The sequence below is a fragment of the Mixophyes fleayi genome, chromosome 6, assembly GCF_038048845.1.
Source record: "Mixophyes fleayi isolate aMixFle1 chromosome 6, aMixFle1.hap1, whole genome shotgun sequence".
Lineage (NCBI taxonomy): Eukaryota > Metazoa > Chordata > Amphibia > Anura > Limnodynastidae > Mixophyes > Mixophyes fleayi.
Genome location: NC_134407.1, coordinates 209,109,567 through 209,125,691, shown reverse-complemented (window position 1 = coordinate 209,125,691; position 16,125 = coordinate 209,109,567). Strand labels below are relative to the sequence as shown.

General features: G+C 40.7%; 1 protein-coding gene across 1 annotated transcript; it reads left to right on the top strand.

Annotated features, from left to right (window-relative positions):
- Positions 1-5,532: 5,532 nt before the first annotated feature.
- LOC142095279 (uncharacterized) lies at positions 5,533-15,484 on the top strand. The gene is made up of 4 exons (XM_075178223.1): positions 5,533-5,751; positions 8,276-8,388; positions 9,895-10,283; positions 13,429-15,484. Exons 3-4 carry the CDS (start codon positions 10,199-10,201, stop codon positions 14,991-14,993), a joined length of 1,650 nt encoding a protein of 549 aa, XP_075034324.1. The 5' UTR covers positions 5,533-5,751; positions 8,276-8,388; positions 9,895-10,198; the 3' UTR covers positions 14,994-15,484.
- Positions 15,485-16,125: the final 641 nt, after the last annotated feature.

The window sequence follows — 16,125 nt, the reverse complement described above, 5'->3', positions numbered from 1 at the left end:
TTCTTGTTAAATTAGTGACTGGGGAGGCTGAGGGTTGTTTTAGGGAAAGTGGAAAGTAAGCCATTTTTGGAATGAGTGGATATTGTAAAGGGTGCTTTGGGGTGAGCCGGGGTTAGAGTGACATTGATTAAATGTATTGTTTTAACGTATTACTGAGATTACATTTAATGTGTAGCCCTTTGAGGTGTATCAGGTTGCCCATCACTGTCATAGGACCATTGTAGTAAATCCTTCCTCCAAGTATTCTCAATCCCTTGAGAACGCCCTGATTTTTGAGCATCATCTCATACTTTGTAATATTTCTCCAGGGGAGAAAGAAATTAGGATACAATCAACCCCTCTCTGTTCAACACAACAATACCCAACATCCACCTAGTCATGCCCCAATCATCCCAACTCTGCCTATTATACGGAGACCACACATCAACACATAATTCCCAACTGTCCTAATTTGAGAGCTCCCGCCATCTGATCAGGGCAGCTGTGTCTCTTAGGTCAGGAAGTTTGGAGGTATCTCCCATTCACCATATCAGAGCAGGGGTAAACTGGGGGGAGAGGGGGGGGGGTGACGAATGAGGCAATGGAGCTCTGTGGCAATTGGGGGCAGCTCTGCAAAATTGAACCGGGGATGGGGCAAAAATGTAAATTTGAGCAGGGCAGGTCCTGTTGAGAACTTATGCTTTTAGAGAGACAGATTGGTTCAGACCCCTCAAACTGTTTGCTGATAGGTCCTTCAGGAACCTGCTCCCACGGTCACCAGGCGTATGGAGCAGAAATGAACAGTATCATTGTGCACTTTGTCTACAAATATGATGTAATCAAACAGGCACTATCAGAATCAACTCTACCCCCCTCACATTTCCTATTGATCAGCAATGGGTGGTTCAGGTGGTGACTTCAAAAGATACCTCCAATTTTGTCATCTTGCACATGGTCTACCACAACGGAGATCTGTCACCTCGTCTTCATTCCCAGCCACGTGTTACAATAAAGCATCCCGTGTTACATCCATGGACAGCTGAATCTCTACTCTTTAACATCAATTGTAAGTAGGAGGAGATCGGTAAGGATGGAAGCGTACAATAATAGTGTGACAGAATGGACCACCTATGCCACCCTGTCTGTTGTTGTTGGGAACCGGCTGGGTTTACTTTGCCACCGTTTCCTTTCTTTATCCCAAATGTGCCCTCTAACTGGAGTAGGAGGGGCTTACAATGCTGCCACCACTGGACGCTTTCACAGCATCCAGAACTGCGTTCCTTCTGGGTAACTGTCACTGCTGTAGCAGCATGGGGGTAACTGTACCCCCATGCTGGTGCACCTGGGCTGGTACCCCTGACCTCTTCCTATAGATCAGGGTTGCTGCGGATTGATCCCCCTTGGCCTATCACTCTCTCCAGAGCTGCTGGGTAACGGGCAGAGCGGTGGTACTGGAAAGCTGCGTCCAAACCTTAGAACAGCCGGAAACAGGTTAGAGTTGGGTCTAATCTGTAGGTCACAGGAAATTACAGCATGGAAGAAGTTGTCAAGCAGGTCTTGAAGCAAGTGATGTTTATTTAGCTCAAGTGTCCTGTCAAGGACAGTTCACACTGGATTAAGGTACCAGTGATCACGAGGTCAGAAGAAACAATAATGATACATTTCATTACAAACCAGTGCTGTTTTATACAGTTTTGGACACAGCCTTGCAGGGGGTAAGCCAGCCCCCTGAATTCTTTGCTGACCCCAAGAAGTCTGAGTTATTTTTAGTATCAGGATGCAATATGTTTCCCCAAACAGGGATTTAAATGCACACAGGTAACGATCCCCTGCCGTGCCTTCAGGCCAATTTGTCACTTCACATGAAAGACTTACTTATCTTCTGCTATCAGCAAAACAGACTCCCTCCCCACATATGCATTTCCTATACAAAATGCTACGCGATACAGCAAAACCAGTACATCTGCAATTATATAAATAAGCATCCTACGCTATTTTCTTTAAATAAATTTATACAGAAAGTTATTTATAAGTGATCCAGCCACAAATAGAATTACATTATTGACAAAATACAGGCAAACAACAACTAATGATCTAAATGATATGTAGTCTGTTACTCTCTTGGTTTTTCCTGCATAGTTGACAAAAACACCACTTCCTCCTCACTGTTGATTAACTAGGGCGCAAAAGGTCCCATTGAAAATGTAGGATCCAGACTTCCACCATCCATTGTTCCTGTACATTCCCAAACATTTTATTATTTTTTTATTAAAAAAGTCAATATTTTTAGGTGTGTCAGTGTATGTCTGGGGTCTATTGTACTCATTTTTCCAAATTCCTAAATTGATGAGCAGAACATGACTTGGGAGATGTAAGAACAACCAGTAGTCAGAGCATTAGAATTTTAACAATCTTGCAGATTATTTTAGCTCAGCCAACCCCTGTGCATCCATGTATAGGCATGTTTGAAGTGGTAGGGGCTAAGCAAACTTGAGCCATTTAAAGCCAATCTGAGCATTTAAACGTTAACATCAGCACAGAATAGTGATATGAGGCTCCTGTCAAACTAATGTGGTAAGCGCATACTTGCCAACTTATGGCAAGTATGATCCGGGAGCCTGCTGGGGAAGGTGGGTGTGCAGGGGGCGGGGCTCCAAAAATTGCATCATGTTGGCCCCCCCCCCCCCCGGGATGTAATGACGCAAAGCGCGTCATTTTACAGCGGGGGTGGGGCCAAACACAGCGATTTCCGGTGAATAGCGGCATTTTGGACCTAAATCTGCCCGAAGTGGGCAGATCCGGGAGATTGCCACACTCTCCCGGGAGTCCGTGAGACTCACGCTAAATGCGGGAGTCTCCCGGACATTCCGGGAGAGTTGGCAAGTATGGGTAAGCGTGAGCTGCCAAACCCACCATGAGATGAAACAAAGGTCATATATCCAATTTGGCTTTTTTTGAAGGTTTCATACTGTTTGCCTGTTTTTCCTCTTATATCTGGTTTCTGTTCCCGATCACCCAAATCAAATACCACGAACCAGACCTGGGAGCAACTGATTAACAGTAAACATACTGAGCTTTAATGGAAAGTGAAGAAGACAAACTCCATAATGTATTATTTCTGGGTATGTCAAGTGTAAGGTGTGTAGGTTCCATGTACTGGGAGACAAAGCACACCTGCTGCACTGATTGGAAATGAATGTGTTCAGCGGAGGGTGGACTGCTCAGTTTTGGTAACTTTGTATTTAAAATGGGGGAGCACTTAAAAAATAAATCATAGATCAAGTGAGGTTAAGACTTTATTGGTCTGAATAAAAGATTGCACTTGGTTTTACACTTAATTTTTAATCAATATTATGATTTTATAGTAATCTAGGCTGATTTCGTTATATCTCAGAAAAATCTTTAAGTGGTTAAAAGTGCTGTTTTAAATTGTTTCTTGAGTAAGATGTATATTTATTTTTGCAAATGCGCAATATCCAGCAGTTAGTTGTGAGTTTGATCAGCTGATCATCATCATCATCATCTATTTATTTATATAGCGCCACTAATTCCGCAGCGCTGTACAGTGCTGAGTAATAACATCTGTAGCTGTGGCAAAGGCCAAAGTTGTTTACAAAGTCCAAGTCTATAATCACCATGCACTGTCAGACTATTATCTATCCAAGACCTTTTACAAATTATACTTGGTGAATTATGTTATACATATGTGCATCAAAGTAACCAGCAAGCAGTGGTACTGGTTGGTCTGGTTGTAACCTGGAGGAAGAAAGTGAGACATAAGTTTCTGAAGTCAAGAAATTTACTTTTTTGCAACTAACTTTTGAATTCTTAATTATTATAATAATAATATTTTTATTAAGCAAGTTACTGACAAAGTTATTTAGTGTCAATTTGAGTTAGTCGCAGCCATTTTTATCTGTATAGTGTCCATAGATTAAAAAGTTATTTATTATGGTATTAAAGACTGTCCGTACTCCCTCACAAAACAAAATCATTAAGTATCCCTGGCTAGAGTAAAAAAATCCTTTAAAAAAGTTATGCTCAGCAAACCCGATATAGAGTGCCAATACAAAATGTGATAGGCCTGGGTGTGGTTTCACAGCATATGGGTCACATTTTATTTTACAGCAGTTTGTCCTGCAGTATTACAGGTCCCTAAAGAATTGATTAGATGCGCTATTGTAAATGTTAGTTCAGCTCATAAAACAACTGCCTGTATTGTGTATAGCTTTGTAGCTGTCAAGTGCAGTACAAGAGTAATGCAGTCTTTGCAGAAAGCAGGAGGATTAAAAGAAATAACAGGAGCCAGTTCTTAAAAAAAAGTATTTTTTTTTGAGAAATGGCCAAAATAGAGCAATCCTTACTTCTTCTGTCCCTTCTATAAGTCACAGTCACAGTGTCCGCAGTTTTAGGAATGATGGGCCTGATTCATTAAGGATCTTAATTTGAGAAACTTCTTATTTCAGTCTCCTGGACAAAACCATGTTACAATGCAAGGGGTGCAAATAAGTATTCTGTTTTGCACATAAGTTAAATACTGACTGTTTTTTCATGTAGCACACAAATATCAACTTTAAATTTCAGTGTACAAATAAGCTATCCAGTATCTGTGTGCCACATGAAAATACAGGCAGTATTTAACTTATGTGCAAAACAGAATACTAATTTGCACCCCTTGCATTGTAACATGGTATTGTCCAGGAGACTGAAATAAGAAGTTTCTCAAGTTAAGATCCTTAATGAATCAGGCCCGATATCAGGATCTCTGTGTAAGGGTACATATCCATTATATAATTCTAAAATCGATTCAAATGTGAAAATAGTTCAATCCAGATAAAAAGAGGTCAAGGGACAGAAAAAATGGGTCTTATAATCCTATTCACCCCAAGCCAATTGGTGTGGTGAGTGCTACGTGAAATTTAGTAATGTCAAAGGTCATATTTCTATACACGTATTTTTCTTACTGACAGTCACACATTTAAGGATTCGGTTTTACTGAAAATTTGTAAATTGAATGATTGTCTCTGTAATATATGCTCCAAATGTTTATTTAAATCACGATTAATGCACTTTCCCCAATTGCCAATGCAAAAGAGTTGAGGTCTAAATTTTAGATATTTTTTCCTCCATCAACAATTTAAATTATTTTACTGCACAATTCCAAACAATGAACTCTAATAAAAGGCCAATTAGGAGTTTGTTGACAATATACATACCAATGCATAACTAAACTTATGTTTTGTCACAAATATATTTTTCTTCTGTCCTTCTATAAGAATTATTAAACCAAAACTTCCAATTTTTTTTTGTTTGCATCTGTAAAACTTTCTTTGTATCACATAATTGGCACAACATACTAATATGAGTATGAATAAAAAGAGGGACTCAAATAACATACTAAATAATGTGACTTATTGGATCAATAACGATATGAATACATGCAGCTTAATTCGCCTATTTCAAGGTGGTTGTCTCCGTAAAAATGGTCCGTGAATGGGAGACAAGAAGATAATATCAAATTTTCTCTCTAGCATTCAGATTCTCAAGTTTCGGCGGGCAGGTTACAGAAGCCGCAGAGGACCAATAAGGTGTGATTTGTCTGCGCATGCGTTTCATGGTCATTGTAGAGGGGGATGCTGGATTATCTTGTCTGCCATGGATGTGGGGGGATAAATCTGTGCAGCCGTAAATAAGGAAGTCTGGTGCAATATCATACAGCTGGAGTCGTCTATGGTGGACTTGGAGGATTTATCAATTACCTCCACTAGACAAGTAGGTGCAGGCTATTTGCAGCCAGGTGATATGTGAGTGTGGGGCTATCTGCTCACTGTGCCTAGAGATCTGATTACAAGGGGGACACAGTGTAACTATTAATGCACACAGACCTTCTTACCTAATTAACCTCAAACCCCATGCAGATACTTTTCTTACATGCAGCTTTGCAGAAAAAATATAATCCTGTGTTCATAGATGAATTATTTGATGCAAATTGTAATTATTTCAATTATAGTAATAAAAGCAAGTATTTCTTTCCATTAAACCCCAACAGTCACTGAGAGGAGGACATCTGTCTGGTCAGATAATGGGCTACCTTGAGCTGGGTTGTCATCATCATCACCATTTATTTATATAGCGCCACTGATTCCGCAGCGCTGTACAGAGAACTCATTCACATCAGTCCCTGCCCCATTGGAGCTCACAGTCTAAATTCCCTAACATCACACACACAGAGGGAGACTAGGGTCAATTTTGATAGCAGCCAATTAACCTACTAATATGTTTTTGGAGTGTGGGAGAAAACCGGAGCACCCAGAGGAAACCCACGCAAACACGGGGAGAACATACAAACTCCTCACAGATAAGGCCATGGTCGGGAATTGAACTCATGACCCAGTGCTGTGAGGCAGAAGTGCTAACCACTTAGCCACTGTGCTGCCCACACTGGTCTACCTGCATTTTTTTTCCCGTTTAAAATGTTCCTAAGAGTTTGCTGAGTTGAGTTGTGAACCCTGCTCCCTTAGTTTTAAAAATCTGGATTAAAATGTTTGTTTTGTAAAATTGAATATACTTGAATCTTGAATTTAAAATACCTACAACCCACTTACACTAAATTATTTTAATTCATAAAACAGATCATTAAAAAGTAGGCAACGCAGTCTGCTGTCAAAACAGATGTGAAAGTATTAATTGTTTAACAAGTCTGGTGCTCTGGTAAAATATTACTTGTTAATACAACCAAACCCCTGCAGATATTTGAAAGGGGAACTTGCTGCTCCTTAACAAGAACAGAAATCAAGCTCTATAAGAAACAGAGCTGTGGTATAGGTATTAGATGTAATAAAAGGTCAAATAAATACTTAATAATAATAATAATAATAATCACTGTATCATTAAGGTGATTAAAACACCTCCAGTTCAGTGATGGCAAAAAATAAAAATTCAAATGACTTGACATAAAGTAAAATCTAATGCATTTATTCAGATATCTCAGATGATTAAAAACAAACAATCTCTATTCATAACATCAGAGGTAATCATGAAGATCTGTATGGACTCAGTTAGAACTTATGCAGCTATGTCAACCCGATACGTTGTTAGTTTTTACGGTCATGATGTATTGGTAATCCAGATACACTGGATATTTGCTAATCAAGTAGTGTTAGTAGAATTAAAGATTTTTATATTCGGAACTTTCCCTGGTTAGTCATTTAGGAGAAAGCTTATCCCCATTTGAAGTTTTTGTATCCAAGTGCTATCCGGATGATTGTTGTAACGTACTAATAGAACATACTATAGTAATGAATGCTCATGGGGGGGAGATTCAGTTAGTTGCGATGTTCCTGAGAATTTCGCGGCTGTGCATTTTTACAGGTTGAACTGTAAAAATATTCACTCATTTTTGCATGCACCTCTATGGGTTGTGAGCAAAAATCAGTGGATATTTCACCCAAAAAATATACGCCAAGTGTCTCTGTGGTCGCTCTGGAGACACTTCGCACATATTTTTTGCTAATTACATAACCCTCCATAGAATCTGATGTTTAACAGCTTAATCTCATCTACGGGTCGTGAGTTAAGACAAGTGGATACATTCTATGAGCTAAAGGAGTGAGGATTCCATGGTTGTATTATGCTTTACTAGTACTTTACAACAAACATCCGGGTGTCACTTAGGGTACTCACAGCTATATAGCAAAGTATTTATTGTAACCACATGCATTTGACTTAAGCTAGATAACTTGCTTAAGTCAAGAAAATATTTTCTGTTAGTATGTTTTTTGTTTTTTAATTTACAGTGTTCCAGCAGGATATAATGCTGCATTTTTTTCTCATAGGGGAAAATTATATCTTGAGCTGGTGTTTTCCTTCCATCTACTGGAAGAGAAATGAGACTCAATGCTCTAGTGTCTGTCTGTCTGTCTGTCTGTCTGTCTGTCTGTCTGTCTGTGTGTGTGTGTGTGTGTTAGGGAATTTAGACTGTAAGGGTTACGTTTTTGGGCTAGATTTACTAAGCTGCGGGTTTGAAAAAGTGGGGATGTTGCCTATAGCAACCAATCAGATTCTAGATGTCATTTTGTAGAAGGTACTAAATAAATGAAAGCTAGAATCTGATTGGTTGCTATAGGCAACATCTCTACTTTTTCAAACCCGCAGCTTAGTAAATCTAGCCCTTTGACTTGTAGAAACTTTGATAGCAAAAATGTCTTGTCCTAAAAAATGTCCATCTGATCTATTGACTCATTATGTTTGTAATTATGTACTTATAAAAGGTATGTACTTCACTCTTCTTGTGCAGAGACAAGATTTCATCATATGACATCCTGCTAGAAGATGGACAAGGAGAAAGATGAGATAGCTGAGAGGATACTGAATTTCACCCTGGAGATCCTTCGCTTGCTGATTGGGGAGGTGAGGAATTCTGAGAATGTGTCCAAAATTGAAGGCTGCAAAACGTAATACTTCATAACTGAGAAGTCGGAGAGTATTTGGTCATCAATAAGGCCTTGAAAAAAATTATGGAGTTTTTACCCAAACTGCATGGTTGAGTGTGGCTACAAAATAAATTTTTGAGAGTTTATTTTTAACATAACATTAAAAATGAACAACAACTTTATTATTTTAGATTTGTAAGGCGCCACAGTGCCGTACAGTAGAGAAAACAAGGCATGCATAAAAGAGGGACATACAAGGTAGAGAAAATATATAGACATGAAAACAAAGGGTATGAAGGACCCTGCTTATTCGAGAGCTTACATCGTAAGTGGAAGAGCTTACAGTCTTACTGGTCTTCCCCAAAACAGACTCAAACCCCTACAATCTATTTTGCAGCTAGATTGATTTTCCTTGCAAATCGTTATTCCTCTGTTGAATCACTCTGTATGTCTCTGGTTGCCTGTTTTCTACCGAATCCAATATAAAATACTAACCTACAAGGCCATCAACAAAGCTGCACCAACATACATCTCCTCTCTTGTCTCAAAATATCTCCTAACTCGGCAACTCCGTTCTACACAAGATCTGCGTCTCTCATCCACCCTCATTACATCCTCCCATTCTCGGTTACAGGACTTTTTTCGGGCTGCACCCACTCTATGGATTTCTCTCCCTCGCACAATAAGACTCTCCTCTGGTCTACAAACTTTCAAGCGTTCTCTGAAAACCCACCTCTTCAGATAAGCTTATAATATTCCTCAACCACCCTCTTAACCACACTACATTACCCTATTACCACCCGTTACACAATTTCACACTAGACAACTATCCCCTGACCAACATTGTTGTGTGACAGGATCATTTAGCTTATGAGTCACTTTTACCTTTGCAGTCTGTCTGGGCCGAAATGCAAAATGTAGACTTAGCCTTAACCTCATGTGTCAAACTCCCATTGTCCCATAGAGTGTAAGCTTGCGAGCAGGGCCTTCTCACCTCTTTGTCTGTTTTACCCAGTTTGTTTATTAGTTTACTATGTGTGTCCCCAATTGTGAAGTGCTACGGAATATGTTGGCGCTCTATAAATAAATGGTGATGATGAGTGTTGCTCAGAGTGGAGATTGGGACAGCTGTGAGTGTGCATTAGTGTTAATAGTATTAACTGTGTTATGGTAAGCTCTTAAAAAAATGTGTTTTCAGAGAGCTTCTAAAGATTTGAAGACTGTAGGAACCCTGATTGAGTGAGGTAGTGAATTTCCTAAGTGGAGAGCAGCACAGGAGAAGTCATGTAGACAGGAGTGAGAGGTGGTTACCAGAGATGGGACGATGTATATTTTGTTTACCTGCCGTAACCCTTTCCATCTAGAAAGCTATCAGTTGTGAGCTATTTTTACAGCTTTATCCATTGCAGCACATGTTATTGTGTATTTAAATTTATTACAACTGGGTGTAGGAATATTCTTCTCTGTATTTTTGATCTCGTAGGATTACACTGTAGTGAAGAAGTCTAGCAACCCTGTCGCAGCCAGCAGACCCCGTTTACCAAGAGGATGGAGCAGAACCCGGAGCCCCATCATGGAACCTCCACCTCACTCACTGATACATGAGAGAAACAATGACCAGAGGATTCTAGAACTCACCAACAAGATCATTCAGCTGCTGACTGGAGAGGTGACTGCTGGGAATGGGACATTATACAGTAACACCAGGGGATGTGTCTGGGTGATGACTGTATCATTGTGTGTGTCAGGTTCCTATAAGGTGTCAGGATGTCACTGTCTATTTCTCCATGGAGGAGTGGGAGTATTTACAGGGACACAAGGATCTGTACAAGGACGTCATGATGGAAGATCGCTCACCTGTGCCTTCAGCCGGTAAGATCATTTCTAGTCACTTTCACGTCTATATGCCGGCAGCAAGTGTTCCACTGATTCGCAACCTGCTTTAGCAGATGTTGCAGGAGCCACAGACCGCAGGGTGTTTGCAGGTGAGCTGAGACTCTGGGAGGTCCACGGGCAGTTCTTGGTAACTGGAAACCCAATCCCAGGTGGGTGTGTTGACTATGGGAAAATCCATCTTAAGACATTGTTGGAAAGAAGGAGGTTTTGAAAGGTGCAGACTCGGGGGGGTGGGTGGGGGGAGTTCCCTCTTCATGACAGTGCCCAGTAGGAGTCATTATTCCTGTGAGTCTGGTTCAGTCTGACGGGGATATCGAAGCCTCAGCTGACATTACTTTCTTGGTGGACCTGCCAAAAGCAGGCATATATTGAGCTCTGACTCTACCACGTGGGTAGAGGAGGGAAGAGTGTGTCTCAGCAGCCAGTATTATGCATCGAAGTGACAGACACTGGTTAGATATAGGAGTGTGCATTTCACAGTGTGGTTTTGATCCTCTGTGTTGTGAAATAGGATAGCAAATATACTACATTACCAATCAACTTGGAAATATATAAACCAGTATATAACGTAAAAATATTGCTATGGTAAATCGGTTGATACTATAGAATAATGGTATCTGTTTATCATTCAATGAAAACTGGTTAAGGTTAACTGCTTTTACCATCGCTGTAGTTTTAGAAATGAACCATTTTAAAACATATTTTCAGTACCCGCAGCTAATATTGGCTAATGGGCATTTGTGATCAATATTTCCATGATATGAGATATTTGCATTGAATGTGACTCCTATATACTTTGGCATTAATCATCATCTTCATCGTTTTTGTAAGGCCCCACAAGAGTCTGCAAAATACAATTTACATAAAAAGAGAACAAGTATAGATGAGGTTGATGACGGAGGTGCAAAGGGTAGAGATGGCCCTGATAGCTGAGGCAATAGGAGTTATTGTGACAAAGTGGGCTTGGTCCTGGAGCTGGTAAAACATGCAGAGAGAGCTGTATCAGGTTATGGTGAATACATAGCTTTTCAGAGAGATATTGAGGGACAGTCTGGTCAGGTGGGGTAGGGAGTTCCATAATTTGTGAGCAGCATGGGAGAAGTCTTGGAAGCGGGAGTGAGAGGAGCGTTCAAGTGAACCAGGAGAGAACAAGACTGCGAAGGCCTAAAGAGTGAAGGGTGTCAAGGAGAAGAAGGTGGCTCGCTGTATCAAAATGGCAGAGAGGGCAAGGATCATGAGTAGGGAAAGGTCACATAGCCATGAGTACATGACTGGTTAGCAGGGCCGATGCTAGGGTCCATGGCGCCCTAGGCAAAATCGGAGGGGAGGAGACGGAGCAGAGAGGCGGCGGTGGTGAGCAATAGCCTCTCCCCCCTCCCCCGTGCATCTGCATGCTGTGCGGCGGCCGTGACAGGTATGGTCAGCGGTCGCCGCACAGTTTTAAAATTAATTTCCAGTTCTCCAGGCGCCCTCCAGAGCCCGGCGCCCTAGGCAAGTGCCTTACCTTGCCTAATGGGAGCACCGGGCCTGCTGGTTAGTTTGTAGTCGGGCTACTGCCCTCACTAGAGGATCGAGAAGAGTGAGTGGAGGAAAAGTACTTTTTAAAATAAGTTAATTAAATCTGTCATAAATGGTTCATGTAGTGAGGGACAACTCTTGGAGTCGACGAGCTACTCTGAGGGACCTCTGTGAACACACCAGTTTTATTCTAAACAATGCCCATGGTTCTAAATATATGTTGGATTGTTAACCCCTCGTCTGCTAGGGCATGGGCTCTAACCTGACAATGACCACTTCAAATCCTGTACAGCCTGCCATTGCTGACAGAATGCGGACCACAGTATTGGTGCTTACTGCCTTCCCAGACAAACCCAGGAGCGTTCTTATTAAATTGAACACAGACTTGAAACTACAGGAAGGCCAATATTATAGTGATTGGACCTAAATTAAGTTTTTGTAGCACAAAGAGGAAGTGTGAATGACATTATTTTCTCTGAAATGACTTTTCTTATATCCTGAACACAGAGAAAAGGCTTGTGCTGTGTACAATTTAGGAAAAATAAAATGATTATAGGTTGTTTAATAGTCACTGATCAAGATGCAGTTTTAAAGTGTAATGGATTCCCTGCACCCCAGTACAATGGGAGTGAGTTGCATTCACCTCTTGCTGAACACAGGCTCCCAGGCTGTATTGTTCATGGAACCCTATGAATATAGTGTCACCAGTACACACAACCGTTCAGAGTGAACACTGGCTATGAATATTATTCAGTGTCTTCTGGCATTCTTTGCATTTTATTTAAGGAAATAAAATCAATTGGATTTATTTGTTTTTTTTTGGGGATTTTTTTTTTTTTTTTAATTAAGGGAAAGCATTAGAGGAATCATTTTACATTACAGAGTATTTTTTTGTGATAATTCTGAGTTAAATTTTGACTTTTAACATGTTCGAAAATGTTAAAAATACCAAAGGAGTGAATTTTTCAGCAGTGCTTATTACGCTATATTCACAAATTGTTGAACACACCTCAGCCTCAACGTACCAGGCACACAGGCTCCACGTCATAATTACGCGATTCACTTAATTAAGCCCCTTCTCTGAACAGATCTGGGCGGGTGCCTGCCCTTCCTTGACATTCAGAAGCCTCCTGTGCATTCTGGGAGAATAGGCAAGTGTGGTCCATGTGTACAAGACTAATATGTGTCCAGGGAAAAGGAAAAAAACATTTAATAAAAATGAATTTTATTTTACCAGTCTAGCGCAGGATTTGGTGAGCTGTGGCTCTTCGGGGGGTATATCATCTGACTGTGCTCCTTTTCACACTCTGATAAATTAGGTTTTTACTTACACCGGTTGTTTGCATTTGAAATAATCTGAATTGAGTTATACAGTCAAAAATTAAAACGAAAACTTTAATTCAGCCCAGGTTATTGCTATTAGTCCGATTCTGCCGTTTAGACTTATTGTACTATTATCACACTGTGAAAAGGAGTCTCGTTAGCAGGTATGTTACAAGGCATGCTGGGCGTTGTAATGAAACTCATTCAGAAATATACACTGCTGTTTGCATGTGGGATGGGGGAAGTCTAACTACGTTGTTTTTTTGTTTTTTTTTGTCAGGTGACTCTATCAGTAGAATTAGACCAAAGCGATCTCGCAAACCCTGTTCTGCAGCACCCGTCGTAAATGAAACTAAAAGTATTTTGCAAAAGTTTAGAAAATCCCGTAAAACTAAGAAATTGGCAGGAAAGAAACTCAAATCTGTGAAAAAGGTAGATGTGTACTCCGATTTACGTGCACAAAGGCGTCCAGGAGACACTGACATTAATTCTGCTGCTACGTCTATGCAGACAGAAATCAGAGCTGCTCTTGTGAAGGAGGAATCGGCACTGTTAGGTGGGAGAGATCCTTCCTTCGCCAACAGTTTTGCAGCGAGACATGCACAGACAGACTGTCCGACCATTAAGTCGGAGGAGGATTTAATCTCTTGGGAAGAAGGAAGTCTCACAGACTCTGAGCTAGATCTAAACAAACAATATACATATGATGCTGGTGTAGAACTTGACTCCGTAAACCTGCAAGAATTTGAAAAAAACGGATCGGTGAAGTGCAGAGAGTGCAGTAAAATGTTTAAAAATAAATCTGCTTTCATAGCCCACTACAAAACTCACATTGCACCCAGCAGCTACATCTGCCCTGTCTGTGGGAAATCTTTTTCAAAGAGGTCAAGGTTTGTCATTCACCAGAGGAGCCACACAGGGGAAAAATCATTTTCCTGTTCCGAATGTGATAAATCTTTCACCTGCAAGTCGTACCTTGTCAGGCACCAGAGGATTCACACCGGAAAAAGGCCGTATTCGTGTAACGAATGTGGGAGGCGGTTCTTTGGTAGTTCACACCTTGCACGACATCGGAGGATGCACACTGGAGAGAAACCTTTCTCGTGTCTGGAATGCGGTAAATGTTTCACGGACAAGACAACTGTTATCAAACATCAACTTGTCCACACAGGAGAGAAACCATTTTCTTGTTCGGAGTGTGGAAAATGCTTTGCCAGCAGAGGGAGTGTTATTATACACCAACGCACTCACACAGGAGAGAAACCGTTCCCATGTCCGGAGTGTGGAAGGTGCTTCTCCGACAAATCGCAACTTCTTAAACATCAGAAGACACATGCAGGGCAAAAACCATTTTCCTGCTCTGAATGTGGGAAATGTTTTGCCCGGAACTCTCACCTAATCAGTCACCAACGGACACACACTGGAGAACAGCCTTATTCATGTCTTGAATGTGGAAAACGCTTCACAAATAAAGTCAATCTTGTCACACACACGAGGTCCCACACGGGGGAGAGGCCATTTTCCTGTGCCGAATGCGGGAAGAGTTTCGTCTTCAATGCCCAACTCATCGTTCATCAAAGGATCCATACGGGTGAAAAACCTTTTGCTTGTACTTACTGTGAGGCGCGATTTACCAATAAAGCAAATCTTGTAAAGCATCTAAGGACTCACACGGGGGAGAAACCATTCCCGTGCACAGACTGTGACAAATGCTTCTCCCGTAGGTCACATTTAGCCATGCATTTGAGGACTCACACTAAAGCTCAGGCATATTATTGCGATAAATGTGGAAAGTGCTTTAGATTCAAGGGTCATCTTGATAGACATTTAAAAATTCATGATTGATAGAAAAGGTTTTGATCGTCTTGGTTTTTTGGATGCATTCATATTTATGTAGATTGATACGTTTCCGTAGGAAAATACAAAACGACTGTGATACGGTCCTTTTGATTAGTATGAGGTAAAAGTGTTGCCCGCTCACAGTGAAGGCAGCCATTTTGTGAGCTACACCAGTATTTATGAGAAAAGTCTTTTCAGTTCAGTAGGTGATGTCACTAACGTATGAGACACTTTGTGCACATAATGATAGGAGTTTCTTACAGATTAGTTCATGTTTAGCAGATTCTTTTATGTCAGAATATGAAGTATAGTTAGGGGTCCAGTCAAACTCTTGTCACTTAAAGGAAAATTTTCAAGGGCAGTGTTACCAAACAGAAGGTCCTATGTCATGTGTCGGTGAATATTGTTTTCTACATTTATTCTTTGGCATGGTAAATGCGCTTAAACTGCATTATAAAATATTTCTCATAATAAACCTAACCAATATGAAACATGAAGGTGTTTATGCTCATTTGATTTCTTGCTAACTTCAACCTTTTATTATTATTTACTTATGTGAAATTAATTTTTGGAATAAGTCTGCCTTGTTAGTAGTATGAAATTTGTTCAGCAGTCCGTGACAGAATTACAGAAAATTCTACTGTTGAAGGCTCGCACTTACCTGAATTACGGGATCCTTATCTGTGAGTATGCTGCAAACCACAATCCGTGTCACCTGCACATTGTTACCTTCACAGTAAGTGTTGCTGTTTAAGTTTCATTGTTAACGGCCTAGGGCAGTGGAAAGTTGTGGGCCAACGTAGGGTTCTACTTTTCGCCTATTATCGGGTCTTGATTTGTAGGGATCCAATATCGTCATGGACACCAACAGTGCACAGGACCCCCATAATTCCGTTAATTGGGAAAGGAATCATTTTCAAAATCTTTGCTGTAAAGGTGGTGTTGGCCTTTTAGCTGATCCTACAATATGCATTCCAGCCTGACTGAAACATGTCCAGATCTTTGTCATCAGTTGGACAATCATAAGTTGCATAATGGCCAAATTTTAATTGGGCTTGCTGGGTGTGTTGGCTTCACATTCAAAACAGGTTTGGGGAAATCTGTCTGCCCAATTCCTGTTCCCTCAGATGCCCATGTC